The 21,205-nt window shown below is 38.1% G+C and overlaps 1 protein-coding gene across 5 annotated transcripts in view; it reads right to left on the bottom strand.

Moving 5' to 3' along the window:
* The window catches only part of Ptbp2 (polypyrimidine tract binding protein 2), a 48,103-nt gene extending 33,243 nt beyond the window's left edge, over positions 1 to 14,860 (bottom strand). For 4 of the 5 annotated variants that reach the window (XM_090334245.1, XM_090334246.1, XM_090334247.1 and 1 more), the window contains exons 1-3: positions 14,753 to 14,860; positions 13,121 to 13,151; positions 78 to 153 (exon numbers count right to left, since the gene is read on the bottom strand). In XM_090334245.1, coding sequence (XP_090190371.1) covers positions 78 to 153; positions 13,121 to 13,151; positions 14,753 to 14,760 — 115 coding nt within the window. In that variant the 5' untranslated portion in view covers positions 14,761 to 14,860. Of the gene's footprint in view, positions 1 to 77; positions 154 to 13,120; positions 13,152 to 13,834; positions 14,089 to 14,752 lie in introns of those variants that run through there. The other variant, XM_090334249.1, reaches the window with a different exon arrangement.
* Between the last annotated feature and the right edge of the window lie 6,345 nt (positions 14,861 to 21,205).

The following is a 21,205-nucleotide window of genomic DNA, read 5'->3' as shown; positions in this document are numbered from 1 at the left end:
TTAAAAAATCGATTCTTATATTAATAGTCTGCTCCATAAAATAACAACTGATAGGCTGTTAACAAGAGAATACTTACCTGTAACTACCATGCCACTCATATTAGAGTTTGGACTACTGAGAACACTGCCAGAGAGTAGTTCGTCAGATCCTCTCTACAAAACAAAACAATTAGCATGAGACATCTTTAAATTAAAAAAATATTAACATTCAGGTGTGCAACTTATAATTTTTCAACAATTTCCTTAAATTCCCAAAATTTGACTACTGGTAAGTTAAAAGATTTAATTCCTAAAGTTAAAAATTAACTTATTTGTCTCTCTTTCCCAACAGAGTAAGTTGTTGCCTTTTTCTTTTCACTTAAATGCCAGCACATTTAAGTCTCATTATCTAAAGCTATTCACAAAAACATCTTTTTACCACAGTACAGACCTTATAAGTAGTTTAATGTTTCATCCCAAAGAGCCCTTTATCCAGTCAGATAAATTAGATCTTTCGAAAATTAGAAATGTATACTGGGAAGTCAAATTTATCCATCAAAATTTAAAAGGCATATGTATGTTACTAGAACATTGAAAGCCACAGCAAAATCTATAGAATAAACCTGCAAAAATATAGATGGAATTATGTCTTAAAACTCTTAAGGAAAGATTTTAAATTCTTATTTAAAAACTGCACAGTTGTTCTAAGTAACCAGTGATGTCTTAAAATGTTTTAAGTTATTTTGTTTTTATGCCAATACTAGGACTTGAATTTAGGGCCCAACCCAGCTTTTTCACTTAAGTGTGGCACACTTAACATTTGTACCATAGCTCCACTTCTGGCTTTTTGTTGATTAAAAAGAAACTTTCCTCTCAAGGCTGGCTTCAAATAACATATTAACATCTCAGCCTCCTCATTAACTAGTAATTACAGGTGTGAGCCAAAGACATAAGGCATTAGTGATGTCTTAACTATTTTTAAAATATTTTCATTTATATAAGTATATGTATGAGTTAAACTAGCTAAATTGTTTTGCCCATTTTAAGAATACATTTACAAATATTAATATTAAAAATAATACTAGCTCATGAAATGAATAGGTGGTAAGTTAAATGTAACTTAAAAATTAAGTGTAAAAAAATCATTTATCAAAGAATTATAAAATATCCAAGAAAACTTTAAATAACTGTAAAAACTATGGTAGCTGATGCTAAGCTGTATCATAACATAAAAATGTTACAAACATTTTTAAGATTTAAATCTTAACATTTTTAAAATCTTCTCATTAGCTTCAAAAACTTAGTGAAATACAAAGTACTTCAAAGAAAAAAGTTTCACACTATACCCTACCAGTTTTATACTAAGTTTAATATTCTAATCAAGGCACAGAAGGCCTGCCCTGGCATAGTTAGGTTTTATAAAGGCATGATATATGGGATCAGATACTTTAGATGGAGATTTTTAGTGTAGTCCATCTGATCAATATTAACAGCTCAACAACATAAGGTTTTAAAATCAGTCTTATATCTAATAAAAAAGAAAACCTGAGGATAGGGCTCAGAAAGCCAATTTTATCAAGATTCTGGGTGCTTCTGATACTAAGAATTAAGAACCACTGATATACGTTATTGGCTCACTAAACAAGAATAAAAAAAAATGTTCACTGAATATTCTATTTCCAACAAGATGTTAAGAAAATGATCTCTGAAGCTCAGCTTCTATCTATCATCAATGTTAACTGTATTTAGCCATTCTAAACATGAATCTATGGTTACAGAATGAATCTATAACCACAGCAGTCTTTTTGTAAATGTTGTACATGCAGTTGATTTTTATTACGAGACTTCACAGAACATTTTTACAGGAATGCCTAGCCTAGTTGTTTAACTTAAAAGGAATGACTCAATGACAATGATTGACAGCTATTCTATAATAGTCACTGGCCACTGAAACCACATCAAATTAATAGTACTTATACTTAGGGAAGAAATCACCACTAAAAATATTTACTCTTTTTACTAATTGAATTCGTACAAGATAGTTACCGGATCTTAGTTACTAAAAACAGAAACTAAATGTTAAGATTGTCTTATATGTCTCATTACTTAGGTCTGAACTAAGAAACTTCTGTGTAATATCAATGTTCATAAAAAGAAATCTAGCAGGGAACAATGGCTCACACATGTAATCCTAGCTACTCAACAGGCAGAGATCTGAGGATCACTGTTCAAAGGCAGCCACTAAAGACTGTGAGTCGCTTATCTCCAATTAACTGCTAGAAAACAGGAAGTGACTCAAGGGCTAGGGCAGTAGCCTTGAGCTGAAGAGCTCAGGGATAACGCCAGGCCCAGAGTCTAATCCCCAGGACTGACAAAAAAAAAAAAAAAAAATCAAGCATCCCATAATTAGGGAAATACAAGATGACACAATTTAATAACAATCAGAGGAAAAATGAAAATAAAAAACAAAAGTACATATTAGTGTCCACTGGCAAAAACTGCAAAGGAAACTTATTTTTACTCATAGGGACTGATATTCTTCATTAATTCCAACTAACATCTATCACTCCTTGGCCAAGTACTCTAGAAATGCCAGGAGGACAATCAAGAACTCAAGGCTGAGGTTACAAGAATCCCTGGATTCTGCTATGTTTCCATACTAAGATCTAGCCAGATGCTTCCTCTTCTAGAGATGTCTACAAAATCATGACAGAAAGACATGGCGGTGGGCCTGGAGTGTGGCCTAATGGTAGACTCCTTGCCTAACATGCACAAAGCCCTAGGTTCTATTCTTCAGTATACATACACAGAAAAATACAGAAGTGGTGCTGTGGCTCAAGTGGTAGAGGGCTAGCTTTGAGAAAACTCAATGACAGTGCCCAGGCCCTGAGTTCAAGACCCCATACCTATCAAGCTATTGAATAAAACTAAATTCACAAAGCTGGAGATAAATAGGTATACTGAGCGCTACTTATTTAGAAGCTAGGAAAGCATCTCCTTGAAATGAGTTTAGACTAAATTTTTGTTTATGTCATCAATTGTTATTAAATGATTTCATATGTAAGAGTAATTTTACATGTAACTCATACAACAAATACACAAAACAATGATATACTCAAAAGCTAATACAACAAAAATGGGGGGAAAAAGGGTAGAGAAGAAATTATCATCATTAGACTTTATGCCCAAGGACAAAATCTTAGTGATTAATAATACAAGATGAAAGACACGGGGTATGACACAACCATTTTTAAAAATTTTTATATGACCTCGGTTTATGAGAGAAATAAACTGCTCTATCCAAACCACTGAAAACTTAAAATAACAAGGTTTGCAATATGTGTGTGTGTGTGTGTGTAGTTTTCATCTCCATTTTCTAGGACATAACTCCTAAAACCCTTGATACTACTTTAGTATATGCAGTCATACAACTCATCTGTGTCCACAATGGCTTGGTAGGAATATGCTTGCTTCTGTGTAATATGACTATTCTAAAAATGTTGCTTTATGCTGTTTTAAATTTTCATCAATAGATGACCAGTATATGAGACAAATTCTTTTTTAGGTCTTGTATCTTGGTCAATGAAAATCGTTAAGTAAAACAGCTAAATTTAGTGATAGTTTGGTTGCAATAAACGACGACCCTGCTTTAGTATATAATAGGTTTTTCCCCCTTGCTTTTGAACTCAGGATGTCACTTTTGCTCATCTTGCCTATGTAACTTGGATTCTTATCACCTGAGCCATGCCTCCAGCCCTGTTTGTTTGCTGGTTACTTTGGAGGTAAAGTATCTTGTACTATTCTGCCTAGGCTGGTTTCAAGCCACTATGCCTGCTTTTTCAGCTTCCTGAGCCATAGGCACCCAGCCAAAAGTCATATTTATATATGCAGTGCATTAAGTTCCTTAAGTTATACTTATTCCTTCTGTGTTGTGTAAACTGCTTATGAAAGTACTTATTTTCTGAACCTTTCTTTAGATTGGTGTATATGCTGTAAAGTTTTTTAAACTTAACAATAAAGCTGTGATCCTTTCGGTATTTTTTTATTCCTGGTGTATTTGAGGCAGTTTTTGAGTGTATATATCTAAGGATATGGATTGCTGGGGGTGGTTAAGAGAATATGGAAAGTCACAGGATAGTAGAATGACTTCCTAGAGTATCAGTCTAATGTATGTCTCACTAATTAGTGCATGAATGTTTCAGATTGTCGAAAGGACTATAAAGTTTTTACCTTGTTAATTTTTGTTAGGGTGTTACAATTTCTCAAGTCCTTGCATTTTCCTGATTATCAATGAGGTAGATCTTTTTGTCTTCATAGAATTATGTTTCTCTTTTGCAAAATCCTATGAAATGCCTTTATGTATCATGCTTAATAAAATTATGACTTATTTAACTGGTTATTATTTAACTGGTTTATAGCTTTAAGGAAGTATGGATTATGCTGACTGATTTTCTGCTGGCTATTTGTGTTGACAATCAAATAACTCTGGTTAACATTTTATATTTATTTATTTTGCCAGTCCTGGGGCTTAAACTCACTGTTCTTAGACACTTTTTGCTCAAGCTAGCTAGCATTTTACTACTTGAGCCATAGCACCATTTCCAGCTTTGTCTGTGTATGTGGTACCTAAGAATTGAACCCAGGGCTTTGTGCATGCTAGGCAAACACTCTGCCATTCGGCCACACTCCCAGCCCCTCTGATTAACATTACAAAAAAAAATCAATAACAGAAATTCAAACATCAATTTAAAAAAATAGAAGTTCTCTCTCACTCTAAAACTAACTATACTTAAATTTCATACAATTCTGCCTCCACTAAAACTTACATGTTTTAAATACTGCTATAAAAAGACTAGCACTGGCCTCTCTTCCTTTTATATAGCTTACTTCTTAAAAGTGGTGTATGAAAGTCTTTCAACAGCTACACTTCAAATAGAAACAAAAAAAATTAAGGCTAGCTACTCTATGTTAAAAAGGAAATCATGCAAAGTTCTCAATACAGTAAGTAAACAGTACCTTTAAACTGAAAATCTGTTCCAAATCTGTTCAGCCTTACTGCTGGCAAGGCAAATCCAAACGACATTTGGATGCCTTCCACCTACCTATCAAGTCTATCAAAACTACAAATATATTCTGTTGGGCAGACTGTGGGATTCTTTCTAGATAGCAAAATGTAATTTCTATAGTAAAACAAAACAATAAAATGAAAAATAGAAACAGTAATGTGTATTTACCTGCTGGTCCAGCAGTGTTCCACATACAGGAGCTATTCTAAAAAACTACTGGCTTAAAAACTTAAAAATACACTGGCAAGTATGTGCATTCACTACGCTTTCTACTACAGCATAACCTGGAGTAGAAAGATGGGGAGATGGGGAACAGATGTCTACCAGACCACTATGAAACAATCACAAGAAAGGAAGATTTCTCCACACAGAACTACAAAAAAAGTGACCTCAAGATTCATATCCATATAGAAGATGGGAAGAACATACTGAATGGAAGAGGATAAACCCAGTATTAAAATAAGTAGAGAGGAAAGAAATAGGATACACGGCAGTGGTTTAGCTAGATTTCTCTAAACATACTTGCTTTACAATCTTGACTTTGGAAAATTTCATTACAATTTTTTAACCTAAAATTTTAAATGAAAATGCAACAAATCAAACCATCCACTTGTGTTAGAATCACTTTCTTTCTTTGGTTCTACTGGGTATTGAACTCAGGGCCTTCTACAACTTAGGCCATCAGCTTAGTTCTTTATGTTTTATTGTACTTTTTCAAAAGGACCTAGTTTATGTACAGGGCTGGAACCATGATTTGCCTACCTTTGTCTCTAGTGTAGAATCACCATGCCCTGCTTACCTTTTCAGTCTTGCTAATAACATTTTTGTCTGGTTTGGTCTCAACTATGATCCTTCTATCTCTTTACTCTGTTATATTTATTTTAATGAACTAACATGCAGTGACAGTACAATACTTGCTATGTGGAGTAAAGATAAAAGTGATTATTAAAGCAGGAGTGTGGCCTAGTGGTAGAGTGCTTGCCTAGCATGCATGAAGGCCTGGGTTCAATTCCTTGGTACCAATACACAGAAAAAGCCAGAAGTAGTGCTGTGGCTCAAGTGGCAGGGCATTAGTCTTGAGTAAAGTGTCCAAGAAAAGTGCCCAAACTCCAAGTTCAAAAACATAAGAAATTAATTTAAATTTTAAAAAAGTGATTACTAATAGTGATATTTTAAAAGCTAGCTACCATATAATGAGTGATCGTTGTCCTTAATGTGCTAGGTTATCTCTCATCTCTTTTGCTATCTCTTGGTTATCTCACATTGTTACAGTATTTTACCTTGTTATCTGATATATTGTATATAAGCCTATTTGGTTATTTGAAATCGGATAGGGTAGTGGGGAAAACAAGATGAGGGGCGGGGGTGGGGGGAGGGAAATGGGCACCAAGACATGAGAAGGGATATCAATATAAAGTAATGCACCTTCTATCTAGTGAATATAATGTAAGCTTTCTATTAATTACAATAAAAAACATATGAAAAAATAAAAGCTAGGTACTAAAACAGTATTTTTAAAGATTTTTTTAATTGTATAAAAGCAATTATAAAATCAAATAGTCAAAAAACTATAACCTAAAATATTAATTGGATCTAATAAACAGGCATATAATTAAGTTTCTGCTTTATAAAATGCTAACTCTATCAAATGAAAGGGCCTTGAAATATAACAGTAACTTTGGAATCCCTAATATCATGTTTTCAAACACAATATGGAACCAGTACTTTTCCAACAACTAGCTGATTAAGGCTCTGAGATCAAAAAAGAATAACTGCTTCAACATTACTAGTATTCCAAGGTCTACCAAGACTAAGATGAAACAATATAGGCATTTTAAAAAGAGAGATCTCTGCAATAAGTTGGAAATGTTCAAACCATTCACAGTGATCCAACACTAATAAAGGAACTAGCTATACTGAAGACTGCTCATCCAGAAATTTTTTTAGAAAATCCACCCTGCTTTTCTTATAAAGAGGCACTTCATCATTACCGAATAACTCACAAAGTTCTTAAAAGGTAATAGAAAAATCCATCTAATATAGGAAAAGAAAATAGAATATTACCAATCTTTGCAATCACCATTAAGATTATGCAATCATTCACTACTAAAAACTATTTGGTGCAAGGATGGGAGCATTCTGTAATAAATGTATCAAGCTGACAATATCTCAACCTACTGATAAAATCACAGAGAAAACTGGACATTCTGTTCCTCAGCTGTGGTACACCAGGAATTCACATGGGAATGCATCTACAAACTACTGCTAGAACTTGAACTATATCATCAAGCCTTATCTAACTGCAAATTTATGGGAAACACAGAAGACACAGGAACATAAGATGAAGTATGATCAACAGAATCCAGGAAAGTGAATTCTGGGTAGACAATTCTTTGTTTTTCTAACAAAGGAAAGGCAAGAGAATATGGTAGGATAATATAGGTAGCAAAGTGATTCTATGATTAAAAGAGACTTCAGAGACATAAACCAAATCACATGTTAACCTTCTCTGGTTCCTGACATGAGAGAGACAGAGAGACACAGAGAGACAGAGAGAGAAAAGAGAAAAGAGAGAAAAGAGAGGGGGTGGAAGGGGAGAAAGGGAGGAGAGAGGGAGGAGGGAAGGGACAGGGAGAGAGAATGAATGTAGAGCAATGAAATTGGTATGTCTTTTTACCAGTGAGTGGTACAAAGATTATGAACATGTGGAAGCCTCACATATTCATTCCCAAAATCATTGAATACTAAGCAATTATTTTACTTTCACACTATTTGAAAACATTCCTCCCTTAACTGGTACAATTCACAAATCATGGTTGAGGAAGATAAACTAAAAATAATACTCTCCCTAATGTCAGGAACAAGGTAAAGATTTCCACTCTCACCATTTCACCATCTTACTACTGTCACAGACTAGAAAAACAATGTTACTTAAATAGGAAAACAGTCTAAAGACAACAAGACTTAAGTAGTCTGAAAATATGATGGAATTAAAAAAATGTCTGAAAAGAATACTTTGCACATTCAGGAATATGCAAAAATCATTTGTATTTCTAAATACTACCATTATTAAAGTTAAATCTCTAAAAGCATCACTTATAGTAACATCAAGAGATATGAAAGATAAATCTAAGGATAGATACCTTACTATGAAATCTTAAAAACAATGGTGAAGGCAACTACAGACATATATTAATAGAACTGCATTTAGTCATAGGTAGGAGAATCAAACTCTATTTTCCCCAAACTAATCTACAGATTCAAGTCAAAGCCACTAATATCCTAGCTTCTTTCAGAAATAGCCACAACAATTCTGAAAAACAATGAAGTTAGAGGATCAAAATTTTGCTGGGTGCTGGTGACTCGCCTATAATCCTCTGGAGGCTGATATCTGGGGATCACAGTTCCAAGTGAGTGCAGTCAGAAATGCCCATGACTGTCCTTTCTCCAAGTAATCACCAAAAGCCAAAAGTGAAGATGTGGCTCAAGTAGTAAGACTGCTATCCATACGCACAAAAGCCTGGACAGTGCCTAGGCCACATGGACAAACACTGACAGACCCTTCCCCCCCCACATACAAACCCTAATTTTAAAACTCAATGTATAGTGATTTAAACAATGTTTTTGGCACCTAAACAGACCAAAAGAAATGAATCAATAAAAGAGCAGACTATAAAAATAGGATCACACATAAATGGACAATTTAATTTTAACAAAAGTATAAGTCAATTCAATAGGGTAAATAAGTCTTTGACATGGTGATATTAAAACTGGATATCTGCATCTGAAGCCAAAAACTTTGACCCATATTTTTCTACTATATTCAAGACATTAACTAAAAACAGAACATGTGCTATTACAGAACAAAGAAAAATCTTTTTTACTTTAGGGTAGAGGAAAAAAATGGCTTAGGTACCAACACAATCCATAGAATATGATGGTAACTGGGTATTGATCAGAATAATTTCTATTCTTCAAAAGGTCAAGGCTGAGGCCAGGAGAATAGCCTAGTGGTAGAATGCTTGCCTAGTATGCACAAAGCCCTGGGTTCAATTCCTTAGTACCACATACACAGAAAAAGCCAGAAGCAGTGCTCTAGTCTCAGGACACTAACCCTGAGTTCAAGCCCTAGGACTGTTCAAAAAAAAGGTTCAGGTTGAGAACTTATAAAGCAAGTGGCAGAAAATATTTGCAAACTTCATACTATTTCAGAATTGTAATCAGAACGAAGACCTCTCAAAGTCTAAACTCCACTGGAAGTGGGGTTGTGGCTCAAAATAGTGGAATAGCAGCTACCTTTGAGCAAAAACTGCTCAGGGATAGTGCCCAGGCCCCAAAGTTCAAGCCTCATGACTGACAAAAAAAGAAAAGGTGAGTAGATTTAAATGCTAAGGTAAGCTAAACATAATAAACTAGCTGGGCGCAGGTGGCTCATATCTGTAATTCTAGCTACTCAGGAGGCTGAAATCTGGGGATCATGGTTCAAAATCCATCTCTGGCAGGAAAATCCTGTGAGACTCTTTATCTCCAATTAACCACTAGAAAACTGGAAGGGGCACTGTGGCTCAAGGAGTAGGCCTGAGCTGATGAGCTCAGGGACAGCACCCATGCCCAGAGGTCAAGCCCATCCCCCCCCAAAAAAAGACAATAAATCAGCCAGTTGGGTAATCTTAGCTTCTCAGGAGGCAGAGATCTATGGATCATGGTTTGAATTCAGCACAGAGAACAAAAATACCTGAAACTCTTTTCTACAGTTAACCATCAAAAAAGCTGAAAATGGACTCATGGATGAGGCGCTAGAATGAAAACAAAAAAAAATTCAGACAACACCCGTGCTCTGAGTTCAAGCCCTAGGACCAACACAAAATATAGTAATTTTATCAAAATACACATCAAAAGATGTTTGTCAAATATGTTGGAAATTGACTTTACAACCAGGGAGGAGGCAGGTGGAGTTTGGAAGTGGGAAAAAAACATGGGCAGGAGTACCAATGTTCATAAACTAATATACTCACTACCTTACAAATCTAAGTGTAACTGCTCTATACATCATCAAGATAATTTAAAAAGAGGAGGGAGAAGCTGGAAGTGTGGCTTAGCAGTAGAGTGCTCACCTAGCATGCATGAAACCCTGGATTTGATTCCCTGGTACCACATGCATAGAAAAAGCCATAAGTAGTGCTGTGGCTCAAGTGGTAGAGTGCTAACCTTGAGAAAGTTCAAGGACACTCCCCAGGCCCTGATTCCAAGCTCCAGAACTGCCCCTCCCCAAAAAATGTAAAAAAGAAAACAGCAATATAGGATGAGGCTTAGCAAAATGAACTCCAGGATATGGAAACAAGAGGTTTATCTTCATGATTGCTGTTCTTAATGTATTATGTGAAGTTATTTTTCTCCCCTTACAGTTTATCTCATGTTGTTACTATATGTGACTTTGGTACCTGGTATACTGTACATACATTATTTGAAACAGGAAAGCGAAAAAACAAGATGAATGGGAGGGGTAGAGGGAGGGAAAATGGGAGAAAAACATGGGAAGGGGCATCAGATATTCAAGAAATAATGTATGCACTACCTGATGAATGTGAATGTAACTGTAACCCCCTCTATACATCACCCTGACTATAAAATATAATTTAAAAAATGGTTCATCATTACATATATTAAAAAACAGAAAGCCTGTTATGGTCCTAACAGATAGAGATATAGAGGACCACAGAAGCTGGGGAAAATCCAAGGAAACTCATTTCAACCAGTAAAAGCTGGATGTGGTAGGAAGTGGCTGTCATCACAGTATAAACATGTCAGGACCCAAGCTAGCCAGGGCACACATACAAGATCCTATGTGGGAACACGGCTCAAGTGGTAAAGCATTTATTTGCCTAGCATGCAAAAGGCCCAGAGTTCAAACCTTAGGACTACCCACCAAATTATAATACAACTATCACTTTGTACCCACCAAAAAGTCTGACTAAAATGACACAAGAAGGGCTGATAGGAATGGAGAGAAACTGGATATCTCAGGCTCTGCTGGTGGCAGTTTAAAATGGTGCTGTCACTATGGGAAAACTCTTAAGTATAGGTCTACCATAGGACACAACCATTCTCAACAGTAAGTCCCACAAGAAAAGCGTATATCCACACAAAGACATATAGAAATGAATTATAACAGCCCCAATGTGAAAATACAAATACCCATGAAGAGTTCAATATTACCATACAGCCATAGAGTATAACATTACTGAGCAACAGAACAGACTATTGATACAAACAGGAAGAAATAAGAAAAATACAAAGATATCTTTAATTTAAAATAATTTTAAGTTTAAATTATACTTTAGAAACATAACTATAAGGAGAAACATGCTCCACATGAATTTTTTCAAACACACACATGAACTACTTATTTAAAGGCCTTTTCAGTTTTAACAAAGTTTAAGAACTTGTACACTGGTCTGACACCAAAGTAAATGAACTATCCACAAAACTGTCCACAAAATGGAAACTATTCAAAATTTTTATAGCAAGCATTTTTTAAAATAGCAATATTTCTGTATCACTTTCTACTTTTTCTACCAGAGCTACAAAGGTAGAAAAACTGATAAAACCAACATCTCTCACCTGGATACAAGAGCATAGATGTCCTCACTTCTTTCTGGTTACTCCTTTCTGTCCTGTCTATACTCTTCCCATCTGCTAATACTAGACAACTCAAGCTTTTGAGTTTGTGTTTGGAAGAACTTTTCATCATTTCTTGCTGTACAGAACTCATAAAATATAGTTGGATAATAACTACATCTACCATCTTAAATTTAAGCTATTCCCTATTTCCAATACCTGAATTCTAGCAACTTGACATGTCATGGCCAACATGTCCTTTCCCAATAGCTTACTACAGCCCACTCAAGAAATAAACCTAAATACAAGGATCTACTTCACTACTGAACAAGAGAAACAAACCACCCAACATTTTTAAAGGAACCTTGAGGCAGTGCTCAAATGGAAGAAAGCCAGTTTAGAAAGAATTATCACATAATTATAGATGCAATTTAAGAATTTTTAAAAACATACCAGTCATCATCCTTTCTGGACTAAGAACACAGCAATCCCAAGACTGCCCACATTTGGGAGGAGAGTGGGTAAAAGGGCAGGGAAATCTCATTGTTATGCCATGCTTTGGAAATTGAAAAGCTAAACTGCTGATACCCTAGCTACATAGGAAGCTGAGATCCAAAAGATCAAGGCATGAACCCAACCTGGGAGGAAAAGTCCTTCTACCTCCATCTCCACTTAACCAGCGAAAAGCAGGAGAGGAAACAAGCCCTACATCACCAAAAAAAAAATAAGAAAAAAAAAAGTTAAAGACAAGAATCATGCTCTAATAGGCAGAAAGAAAACACAAGCTTACAACCAACAACAAAAAAAAACTATATCCAGATATTAAAAAGGTTTTCAAAGAAATGAAAGATGTAAGTGCAAGAACTAAAGTTTGAGAAGTTTCCCATGGCAAAAAAGTGAAAAAGGCTAACCTGATAAATAAAACTCTTCAATTTCTGACACAAATCTACATTGTCCAAACTTTTTCCTTAAGGATCAGAGTTCATTTCTAATGTACATTACTAACAAAAACGCTTTCATTTTCTTAAAACAAGAGTAAAACTTAGGTTAAAAATTACAAGACATAATAAAATTATTATCCACTGCTTCCCTTGAGAAAATTATAATTTTGTATTCACAAGTAAATATAAAACATGCCTTGAACACCAATCTTACTTTAAAATGTATTCTTGAAGGCTGTCAGTTCTAGAAAAGTTTATGGTTTGACTTTATGATTTATATAACCTAGTTTTACAAACAAGTATTTCATGCACTGGTTTTGTTAGTTACTATACTTTATTAGACATTATTTATTAGCCATTTTATTTCATTTACACTCTTCCACTATAACCTAGTCAACAACCCTTGTTGACACCAATTTTAATACCCTAAGGAAAGCTGTATTACTATATCTTTACCCTTTCTAGTACTGAAGCATTAATAAACAGTAATGTTATTTTCAAACAATAACCTCCTACCTTCACACCAACAGCGACCTCAGTGACAATTCTGTAAACAAAAAAATAGAAACAAAAGTTTTAACCTCCTAATTCACGGCTTGTTTCCAAAGTCATCATGCCAATTCTTCCAGGTACAATCTAGGGGGAAACTAATATACCAGAAGTCAGTGATAACTTCTCTGTGGTTATCTGTGAATAGTGAACGGTTGGTTTACTACAAGTCACTTTCAAACACTACAGCCAAGTCAGGGAACTCATGGTTCATACTTCTAACGTTTTTGCTTCTAATGGTTTTCCCCAAAACATTGTAATGGCATTCCTTCGGCTTAGGTAACTAATTCCTCAATTCTTTAGTACTCTACATGCAATCTAGGGGTAAGAGAATATGAAGTGAAGCTCAAGTTTTTTTGATCAGGTTCCCCTGTGGATCTGGGGAAAACGGTAACGTTCCAGGACGATTCTTTCGGTCTGTTCACTTCCACCATCTTTTAAACACCACCAAATCCTTTGGGCTGTGCCTAAATTCGGATTTTAACTTTGGGCTCTTTCAAGACTGAGTTGCACTGATGTGCTTCGTCGAAGGGGCAGAGGTGTTTTTGTTTTGTTTTGTTTTGAATATCCATAGCCGGGGTGTCGTTCTAAACTCAAGCGCCGCCCCCTCCTCCTCACTTTCTGACCCTGAGGTAAACTGAGTCGGTCCTTATGAGGGGGGCTTCCGTGGCTGGTCCACACCTGGCCTGTTTCACCTCCCTGGGGCATCCGACCGTCACCCACTCGGCTCTCAAAGATGCTGCTCGCTTCTGCCTCTCGGTACTTTGGGGTGTCCTCCCCTCCCCCTGCCCCCAGAGGTAAGGGGGGGGCAGCGGGCTCTGCCACGGCGGCTGGCCTTGGTCCGTGTGACCGGTGTGGCCCTCATTCACTCTGCTATATTTTAATGCTCTTTTTTGGGGGGTGGGGGGGAGGAGGAGCGGGGCTGGGGCAGAGGAGGCCGCTTCCACCTCAGGGGCCCCCTCCGCCCAGCTGGGCCCGGTCTTCGGGCCCACCTCCCCATCCCCCACTCCTTCTCCCTCCCCCCCCAAAAAAAACCAGAAGAAGAATGGCAGAGAGAGAGAGAGAGGCCTTTGTGAGGCCTCCCGCCCCGGGGAGCCACTCGGAGGAAAACAAAGGAGGGTGACGCCGGCCCGCGGCGCCCCGCCGCCGGCTTTCCCCGGGGCTCCCGCCGCCCGCGCGCCGCTCTCCGAGCCCGCCCCGCCGAGGGGCGGCCGGGGTGCCCCGCGGGCCCCGGGGTACCCCCCCTCCGCACCCCGGCACGCGCCTCGGCCTGCTCGGCCTTCCCCCGTCCCCGCGCCCCCGCCCCGGGGCCCGCACCCCGCGTCCCCCTCGACGCGGCCCCCCGGTGTGTGTGGGGGGAGTGAACCCCAGGCGCCGCTCCCCCCCCCACACACACACGCGGCCCCCCAGCCTCGACGCGGCCTCCGCGCCCGACAGCGGAGGGGAGGGGTGTGCGCGCCGGGCGGGGGTGGGGTAACGGCAGCCCGGCCCTGGGAGGGGCCGCGGGGGCGCCCCGGCGCCGGACCCCCGCGCCCCGCGGGCCTCGGACCCCCACGCCACCGACCGCACACCCCTCTCTGCCCCGGCGCGCTCACGTACCCGTCCATTTCCGAGCCGGACAAAGCTTCTCTCTTCCCAAGAACCGAGCCACGCAGCCAGCGAGCCACACGAGCGGTGAGAAAATGGCGGCTCGGCCCCGACGGAAATTGCCGAAGGTGCCGGGGCGCGCGGGGCAGCGGCGGTGGCGGAAAGAACCGAACGCACGGGCGCCAGGCCGCGGGAGCCGAGCGGCCAGGCCGCGGGGCGTGGCTTGGGAGGGGCGTGGTCTGGGCGGGGCCAAGCGGGGGCGGGGCTTCCCCCATTTTCCAAGGCCCACTAACAGTGGCCCCTCGCAGGCCTGAGCCACATCAGGCCCTCAATTGCAAATGATTGCCTCCGGGCAGCCTCCACTGCTTCCCACCATAGCCAGGCCCAGCTGGGCAACCCTTACTTCTGCAAGCCTAGGGGTTCCCTGGGATGGGGAATTGCTTTGTTAGACAGCCTCCCGGGCCCTTTTCTCCTATTCTCTCCTGCAAAAGGCTTGCCCCATTGAGCCAAACCCCTGATGCATAAAAAAATAAAATAAAGTAAAATAAAAAAGTAATACTTTTGGAACGTGAGGGCCATATCTCAGGCTGAAACAGAGTTCTGCTTGCAAACTTGGACTCCATCAGGCTAAGTGGAAGCCAGCCCTGATCTCATTTCAGTTAGTCGTTTGTGTGCACCTGTGGGTTGTTGGGGGTGAGGTGGGGTGGGAAACGAGGGGGGCGGCTGGAGGAGGAAGGTCGAGGGAGGGGTTGAGAGTTTGTGCAGAACAAAAGCTGACAGTAATCATGAGGTCTGTGAAAGAAAGTGGAGATAGGATTGGGGACCTTTGGTGAGGGTAAACTAACATCAACAATGGACTGTAAGAGGACTATTAGGAATCCTTAGGTCTTCTTACTAAAGTAGCACTTTTAATAGTGCTACTTTCCGTTAATATACTTTCTTCTTTTAAATAGTATAGTGATGTTTCTAGTAGAGGCTCAAGAAGTTTAGATTGGCTCTCGCTAGATAAATTTGCTACATGGATGACTCCTTTTGCCTGTAGCTTTTTCTCATCTTCAACCTCACTCCCAATCTACTGCAGCAGTTATTGGGAAATAAATATTCCATTCAATTTTCCGTTTATTTGAATGCCCACATTGGGTTTTCCCGTATCTCTTTCAGGGACACTGCTTCTCCATTAATTGGAATTTCACTATATTAAATAGTAGTTTGAACTCAACAATTAAAATGTAAGCTCCCAAAGGGCAGAAACTACATACAGTATTAATCCCCTACTTTACACAGTGAATCAATATTGATTATCTTGGCAAAGACAAACTGTTCCATGAGGGGAATAGAATTTTTTCCATCCCCGTGGCAAAAGAAAGTATAATTCTCACAAAAACTTTTGTTTTGTTTTGTTTTCTTCTGAGAAACACAAGACAGCAAACATACAATAAGACAAACACACTTGTTCATTTTAGCAAACACTGTAGAAAAGAGGTAAGGTCATTGACAAGTCAAGGCCAGAAAAGTAGGAGATTAGAAAATGAAATGAATTAAAGAATTAAATGCAAGGACAAAATATGACTTGACTCTGGAATGAGCTGAACTATAGCTATAGAGAGAGGTAGTCTCCCTTCTCCATTCACCAATGCTTTGTTAGTCCAGGTCAAACATGACCAGAAATGTTAAATGGAAAACTTAGAAGTAAAACAATAAGTTTTCAATTTTGTTCCGTTCTGAGTAAACCATAGTAAAATCTTTACCATCCTTTTCTATTCCACCGTAAGCAGAGGCTGTTCCAAACATTTCTATGTAGAATACCTACGCTATATCAGCTATCCTCCAGTTAATCAGTTCAACCATCACAATATCACATTGTGTGTTCAGGTAACCTTAATTTACTCAATAAAGCTCTCACAATATAAGAGGAATAATGCTGACAACTTAGATATGCCAAATTAAAGCACTTTTTTTGAAAAAAAAAAAGCAAGACTAAAGGATGATTTGAGAGTACACACTCATGTAACTTTCATTACAGTTCTCACAGTTCTTTGATTTTTTTTTATTATTGTTGTTGATCTCTCATCAGTCCTACATGTAAGCTAAACTTCGTTATAAGTATGTACATATAGAATAATGTGGGGGGGTGAGATGGAACTATCTGTAGTTTTAGACCTCTGCTGAGTCAGGGGAGCTTGGAACTTACTCCCTGTGCATAGGTATATCACAAAAGTGTACTACCTAAAACCAGGGTTCACATTTAACTCATTTGATTGCTACATGATCTTAGATGTGTTCACTGACCGCCCCCCCATAGGAAAAAGTATCCATACTGGAGAGTAGACTTAACATAGAGCCTTCTTCCTACATGATCATAAATTCTAAATGATTTAAAATGTAAAAAAGCACTTCATTTCAACTACTACAGTAAATACTTAATCCTTAATAAAGGATGTTTCATCATTCATCTTCTTTCTGTTACTACATTGTTATTCATCAGAGAAGAACAGGCCACAAATTTGCTTCTTGAATTTTTAACAGACAAGGATATTCATATAAATAAATCTATATAGAGACCCTGTCACACCATGACATAGTTAAATATGTCACTAAATTAATTAGATCGGCTGGTATCTAGATAAATAAATTTGGGGAAAGTGTCATAGATAAATTTGTAAAGCATCATCCAAATCTAAAGTTGTATGACTTTATGAGTTAAGTATGGGATAGATTTTAATCTCAACATTAGAGGATAGTCAATACATGACAAGACTAATTTAGCACTTACGGCTTTCTAGTAAGAGAAGGGGTGTGCCTATGCACATCACCTTTTTCATACCCATATATTTTTACTTTCAGCATAAGGATGTGCTCTTTCCCATCTGAATGGTAAATGTTTTGACCTTTTACAGAGATTTATACTTATGTGAACAATGATTAAATCCAAAATGCAGTGTATACTAAAGCAAAATGAAGTCCAACGTTGCTGCAATAAAAATAGAAGATGGGATCGTGCTCATAATGCTTGATTTAATTCCACTTCTAGTTCGCTTTTAGCTCTTACCTGTTTATCATACTAGAGATACCATTTAACTTTTTCATGATATGGTTGCTACTTATGCGACCTGGAAATAGCAAAAGGATCAACTAGATCCTACTTTATTTTCTAACAGGCGATTAGAAATTCAAAATGGAGAAAATGAAATTCAAATAGCACACAATCCTATAAAGAAATATCCAGAAAAGGCAAATCTATACACCAGAAAGTAGGTAAGTGATTACTTGCGGCTGGTAGAGGGAAGAGGAATAAATGTAAATAGACACAGTCATATTAAAGATTGTGAACATGATCCAAAGCTAGAATATGGTCAGCATTTATACAACTTACAAATGAACTCAACATTGAATTAAACACTTCATTAGTCCTCATGAAGTTCAGGGCATGCGAATTACATACCAACAAAACTGATAACAAAAGAAAAAAACACGTGCCTTGTATTCCGTTTATCCCACTACTGAATTTGATCTTCAAGTAACATTTATCTAGATGCATTATACTCACAAACTGACATATTGAATTGAAACTGCTTTTTACAACGACTTAAAAGATAATAAAAAATAATTAAATTTTTAAAAAGGAACAATCCATCTTGTCAGTTTATTGCATATTGTTTCAGAGATGTCCTAACATGTATATTCATTACAAGCATATTGTGCTTTTATTCAAAGGAGTAAGTACCTTTCCTGCAACGATAGGCAATTTATTTTGCTTAACTGTTTCTTAGAAATTTTCCTTGTTAGTATACTTAGAATGGCTTAGTCTTTCTATATGGCTAATATTTCATCAAGTACATCATAATTTATTTAGATTAGGTGTGTGAGGATTTAGTTGCCTCTACTCTTGCCATTCTATATTGAATATCTATCTTATAAATTAATTTTCATATGTGTGAACATACATCCTGAACAAATACTGTAAAGCTACTCTCATAATACACCTTTAATTTTAAAAGTTGTGATCCGTAGCAGTTTGTTGGTTGCTCGTACCTGTAATCCTGTTTACTCAGGAGGCTGAAGATCGCAGTTTGAAGCCAGCCTACGCAGGAGAGGTCCATGAAACTCATATCTCCAGTAGACTACTCAGAAAAAGCCAGACATGGCCCTGGGACTCAAGCTGTAAAGCCCTAGCCTAGAGAAAAAGAAGCTCAGAGACAGACAGCTCCCAAACAGACTTCAAGGTTCAAGACCAGAAAAAAAGGGGGCCCTAAGTGGGTCTTGAGTCATTTGAGGAAACTATTAGTAGGGCCTAGTATTTAAAAAATGAGGAAGAGGAGAAGGACTACTTTCCTTAAGGTAGAAGGAACTTCTACAAATACAAAAGTCAAAAACCAAGAGCCAAACAGAAAAGTTGATGAAGGATCTGAGTAAAATTGTAAAATCATACACAAAAATAACAAGGAATATCCTCCATCCACTGAAAAGGAACTCAAGGTTCAAAAACAAAAATAAAAACAACAGAATCTACTAAGCTACTTTTCTTTCTTTATTTTTTTTTTTAGCTCTGGGATTGGGCTTAGGGCCTGAGCACTGTCCTTGGGTTTTTCTCAAGGCTAGAACTCTACCACTTGAGCCACAGCACCATTTCTAACTTTTTCTATGGTTTTGGTAACGAGGAATCAATCCTGGGTCTTTGTGTGTGCTAGGCAAGCACTCTACCACTAGGCCAAAATCCCAGCCCTAAGCTACTTTTCTTCAACTTAAAAATATACCCTCTGTGGGGCCGGGAGTTTGTCCTAGTGGTAGAGTGCTTGCCTAGCATGCACAAAGACCCGGGTTCGATTCCTCAGTACCACATACGTAGCAAAAAGCCGGAAGTGGTGCTGAGGCTCAAGTGGTAGAGTGCTAGCCTTGAGAAAGTCCAAGGGCAGTGCTCAAGCCCTGAGCTCAAGCCCAGGACTGGCAAAAAAAAAAAAATACACCCTCCCTAACTTCTGAGTCCAAGGATTCCTTTCCATGTGGAAACAGAATAAAGACACGTTAAGATAAATTGCAAAATGGTCTTTTTTTCATTCCTAATATTTCTTTTGGAATCAATAGATGAGGTAACCACCAATGATCAAGAACACTTAGGGTCCAGGAAGCCAGAGTCCCACATATTGATGGAGAAGAAAAGGAAATTGAATATTAATAAAGGAGACCTTAAAGTACAGTTGGGTCCAATGGAACAAGAGACCATGGGGCTTTGGGAAAGACACTTTTTTTTTCCTTTACATAAGTCAAGTAATAAGTACATTTCTTTTTGAATACTGTCACCTTTTCCCTCATTTTCTCCCAGTCTCCCCCCTCCCCCCCCCCCATCTCCCTTATCCACAAGTTGTATAGTCTAATTTCAGCATAGTATCAGGTAGTATCACTGCTGCATTTGCTCACCCTATGTCCCATCATTTCTGGGGCTCCCCCTTACCCTCCCCAAAACATATAAACTTACATACAAGACAAACGGCATAGAATTTAAAAACAGCAACAAAGGAGGAAAAATTAACAAAAAAAATCTTGTTTCCAATTCTTGGAGTTCATTTCCATAAACATCATTTTATATGATCATATGTGTGTAGCTATTGAGCCTTTGCGATCCTTTCCTAAGAAAAATCTTCCTTTGGTCTCATTGTATGAATGTTTAGATTCCTGTATAGTCTATTATGTCCAAGTGTAATGTTTTGCTTTTATAATCTGGTGTGTTTACTTGTACATGAATAGGCACAATCTAGTTACAACAAAGCTATGTTTCTTTGGGTCTGGCTTACTTCACTTAACATAGTTTTTTTTTTTTTTTGAGTAAAGAATGGTATTTCCTTTTTTTTAAAGAAAAAAGTAAGATAGATTTTTAGAGGCTGAATATATCAAGCAGAGATTTTTAGTGCTGTTGGCAAACTTAGGAAAAGAATAAAAAACACAAGTACTATTTTTAAAGTAACTTTGTAATAACAACAAATGTCATAAAATTTAATCATAGCCAGGCACCAGTGTCTTTTACCTGTAATTCTAGCTACTCATGAGACTGAGATCTGAGGATCACAGTTCAGAGACAATCCGGGTAAGAAATCCCATGAAACTCTTGTCTCCATTTAACTATCAGAAAAGCCAGAAGTGGAATTGTACTCAAGCAGTAGAGTGCTAGCTTTGAGTGAAAAAAGCTCAGTGATTGAACCCAACCCTGGGTTCAAGCCCCAGGACTGACAAAAAAACTCTCTCTCTGTCTCTCTGTCTCTCTGTCTCTCTTTCTCTCTGTCTCTCTGTCTCTCTCTCTCTCTGTCTCTCTCTCTCTGTCTCTCTCTCTCCATACATGTACATTATATACATGTACATTATATACATGTATACATACATGTATGTATATATGTCTACATATATACATGTATACAGCATAGATACATATAACCATCTTGGTAAGGTAATCCAGTCATGAGAAACAGAGAAGCA

The sequence above is a fragment of the Megascapheus bottae genome, chromosome 6 (assembly GCF_031878675.1).
Source record: "Megascapheus bottae isolate mThoBot1 chromosome 6, mThoBot2.hap1, whole genome shotgun sequence".
Taxonomy (NCBI): domain Eukaryota; kingdom Metazoa; phylum Chordata; class Mammalia; order Rodentia; family Geomyidae; genus Megascapheus; species Megascapheus bottae.
This window is presented reverse-complemented; position numbering and strand designations above follow the sequence as displayed.